The sequence below is a fragment of the Dermacentor variabilis genome, chromosome 10 (genome assembly GCF_050947875.1).
Source record: "Dermacentor variabilis isolate Ectoservices chromosome 10, ASM5094787v1, whole genome shotgun sequence".
Classification (NCBI taxonomy): Eukaryota; Metazoa; Arthropoda; class Arachnida; order Ixodida; family Ixodidae; genus Dermacentor; species Dermacentor variabilis.
Genome location: NC_134577.1, coordinates 37,128,422 through 37,131,504, shown reverse-complemented (window position 1 = coordinate 37,131,504; position 3,083 = coordinate 37,128,422). Strand labels below are relative to the sequence as shown.

At 48.8% G+C, this 3,083-nt stretch overlaps 1 protein-coding gene across 1 annotated transcript; it reads right to left on the bottom strand.

The window, feature by feature from the left end:
• Positions 1-2,023: 2,023 nt before the first annotated feature.
• On the bottom strand, positions 2,024-2,614 carry LOC142559492 (uncharacterized). Its single transcript, XM_075671083.1, has one exon. The coding sequence runs from the start codon at positions 2,558-2,560 to the stop codon at positions 2,024-2,026; it is 537 nt and encodes a 178-aa protein (XP_075527198.1). The 5' UTR covers positions 2,561-2,614.
• Between the last annotated feature and the right edge of the window lie 469 nt (positions 2,615-3,083).

Here is a 3,083-nt window from a genome sequence, read left to right as displayed (position 1 = left end):
TATTTTGAATATTTTGGGTGTGCTTACTTTTAGTGCCACTTCCGACAATTCTTCTTGGGTGCGCGCGTAGTATGGCAGTCCTCTTGCCTGAAATGCTTGCGAATCACATTAGCGAGTCTATATCGAACGCATTCCGCTCGCTCCACGCAACTTATAATCACATGCACGCCATCTACAGGCACATCCTAACCAGGTACCGTACGCAACTTGCCAGTTATGCTTCTGAAGAAACGTAGCACACGCTCATTTTGCTGATATTAAGTGGACTTCGTCGCAAAACTCGTTCCCACCTCGCCGCGAATCTCGAAGCTGCCACTCACATTGACGTCAGCGTTGCGTCAGAACCCCGCAGTTTCGAGTCAATTCATTCCGTCTTCACTCCATTTGAAAAGAAAGCTCTCGTTTATGCAATGAATCAGAAATAGCTGAAACGCCAACGCATTTCGTCGGACACATTGAAAATTAATATCGCGAAACAGGTGCAATCCTGAGAATTCGTTCAAACTGGATGCGCCTCGCGAACTGACCGGCTATAATTCGTAGAGTTAAATATGTACCATAAATCAATTAAAATTTGATTGGTGTAATTTAGTTAATTATTCATTTAAGCATCTCGATTTCTCTTACACGTAATGGCCGCTTTGAGTAATTTAGACCAACTGTTGGAATTATGCTATATGCCACAGGCAATTTTTTAAAATTTGCTGCAGCTAAGAAAAAGAACTGTATATACCTTGCAGTGCAATTTGGAGCCACTAACGCAAGCCAATCTTCCCACAAAACTCATCAGTTCATTCCGATTTTGGTAAGAAAAACGGCTGACAGTTTTACTTTGTGTTCATGGAAAATAAGATAACACATGAGATGACACCCACGTGCTATACTCCCCCCCCCCCAAAAAAAAAAGAAAAAAACGGAGCTCTTCATAACAAATGTCAACACTTGTCAATAATTGATTGATTTATGGCACCAGCGCTTCTGAAATTCTAAAGAAATTGTTCGACACAAACCATCCATACAGCTTGAGCAGTATATAGCGACGGTTGAGAAAGATAGCTTGACAGGGATTGGCTAGTTGTCAAAGACAGCGGATTGTACGCAAGGAAGTGTAACGCATTTCTACGACAGACAGGACTTACGGACATATGGTGAGGTATTCGGCGCAGAAAGAGACGGCCAGGCGGGCAGCAGTTGTCGGCCCCGTTCACGAGCCTAACCCCGCCTGTAGCAACGTCAAACTTCTACACTCGGACTACTCAAGGCAGCATAGTCCTTCGGGTTTGCTTACGAGGGCAAACTTAAAATCAATTTCGCAACGAAGAATCATTTCTAAACTACAATTTATTTACTTCTCATACCATGGTCACTCGAATATACCGAGATCTCATTATCTGAATGAAAATTTTAAGCTCTCATCGAGACAGAATCAGTGCAAAGCACTTCGTCAACCCTTAAGTCGCATTAAAACCCCAAGTACTCCGTTTTTCCGTCGGCAATCTCTCTTTGGAATAATCTATCAGACATCGCTGTGTGTCGTGATAGCATTGATTTCTTTGTAAACCCCGTCCAATGCATTAAATTCTCATCGTGAAAGCTTATCACTGCTAATAATTACATAAATTTTGAGTTGCTGATAAAAACGAAACCTGTTCATGTACCCATTCCTGCATGAGCCGTGATGGGCCTGCGGTAGGTTCAAATAAAAAATATATATCGCAGCGGCCATGGCTGACTATTCGTTTCGTGCTTCTGTCGACGACTCAGTGACTCGGTTCCCCACAGAGTCCGCTATACGAATACACCCCTGAGCAAAGGCACCAACCATAGAGCGCGCCCTTTCAGAACAGACGTCCTCGGTCCCGGAAGCCGGTCTCAGCCTGTCTTCATCCTCTACTGACCAGGTATCGATCCAACAGTCCGCGCAAAATGCGCGGGCAACTGCGATATCGAGTTTGTATCACAAGGAGGAAAGACGCTCCCCGAAGGTTGTGAGCTTCGCGTCGATATCGCGAAGCTCACACTTTCACAGGATCCTCGGCGCGGCTTCGTCGAGCTCCAATGCCTCGTTGACAACGTTGTCGTCATGCGCTGGCTGCTCAGCAGAAGCGCTCTGCGAGCTGCACCACTCCAGGTGGTCGGCGAGTGCCACGTGCAGGACCTCGCCGCGGCAACTGGGGCAGCTCACGATGTGGAACCGGCAGGTGCGGGTGAAATGCTCCAGCATCTCGGAGGCAACGCCCTCCATGTAGCAGCCGTTGTCCGCGCTCCAGCAGCGCACCCTGCGTCTCGGAAGACCTTCTCTGTCCATCCTGGACGACCAGACGACGTGCTTCTCCTCGAACGTTTCTTTGTCCAGAGGACACCGGTTGCTCCCCTTCCCTGTGCGTTCGTAGCACTGTGCGCAGATCAGGTGAAGGCAGGGCAACGTGGCCAACGTTAGGGGCACCAGTCCGCAGGCGTTGCACACCATGATTGACGGGAACTCGGCCACGAACGAGGTCGGCCGCCAGTCGAGACAACAGCCGAAGCCGAACACCGTCTGCTTGCTGAAAGGAGCCATGGCCGCCGGACGAATGCCTTCTGCCAGCGCGATGCGCAGCCTTTGCTGACCCACCACTGCGATGGACTACGACGGGAGCGAGCTATGTGCTATGTCTGGTTTCCCGCAAAACAGCAGCGCCTGTAATATCACCGCCGAGTACCGCCGATAACGCGCAAGAGCGCGCAGCAAACGTTAGACGAGGCAGCATTTCAAGGATGAAGCGAGAAAGCGTGTGCGCTACACGTGACCATGCTGAACGGGTTGGCGCGTATGCGGGTTGAGCATGCGCATACAGCATTTTGTGTAGGTGTGTGCGAATATGCCATTCTTCGAATACGAATCGAGAAATATTGCCTATATGTAGTCGACTCTAGGCTTCATTATTGGAATTCGTTGAACATTGGTTCTCTTCGAATCCTATAGGGTACAACAGGTGTAGTAGTCTACAAGGAGAAAGAATGGTGCAGATGAAGACTCTTCCATGCGATTCGCAGCTAGAAAACAGCGACTGTTGCGCAGGTGGACGAGCTATTCAGCGAAC

Excerpts from the sequence above, each read along its gene's own strand:
- LOC142559492 (XM_075671083.1), bottom strand. The coding sequence starts at position 2,560 with ATGGCTCCTTTCAGCAAGCAGACGGTGTTCGGCTTCGGCTGTTGTCTC.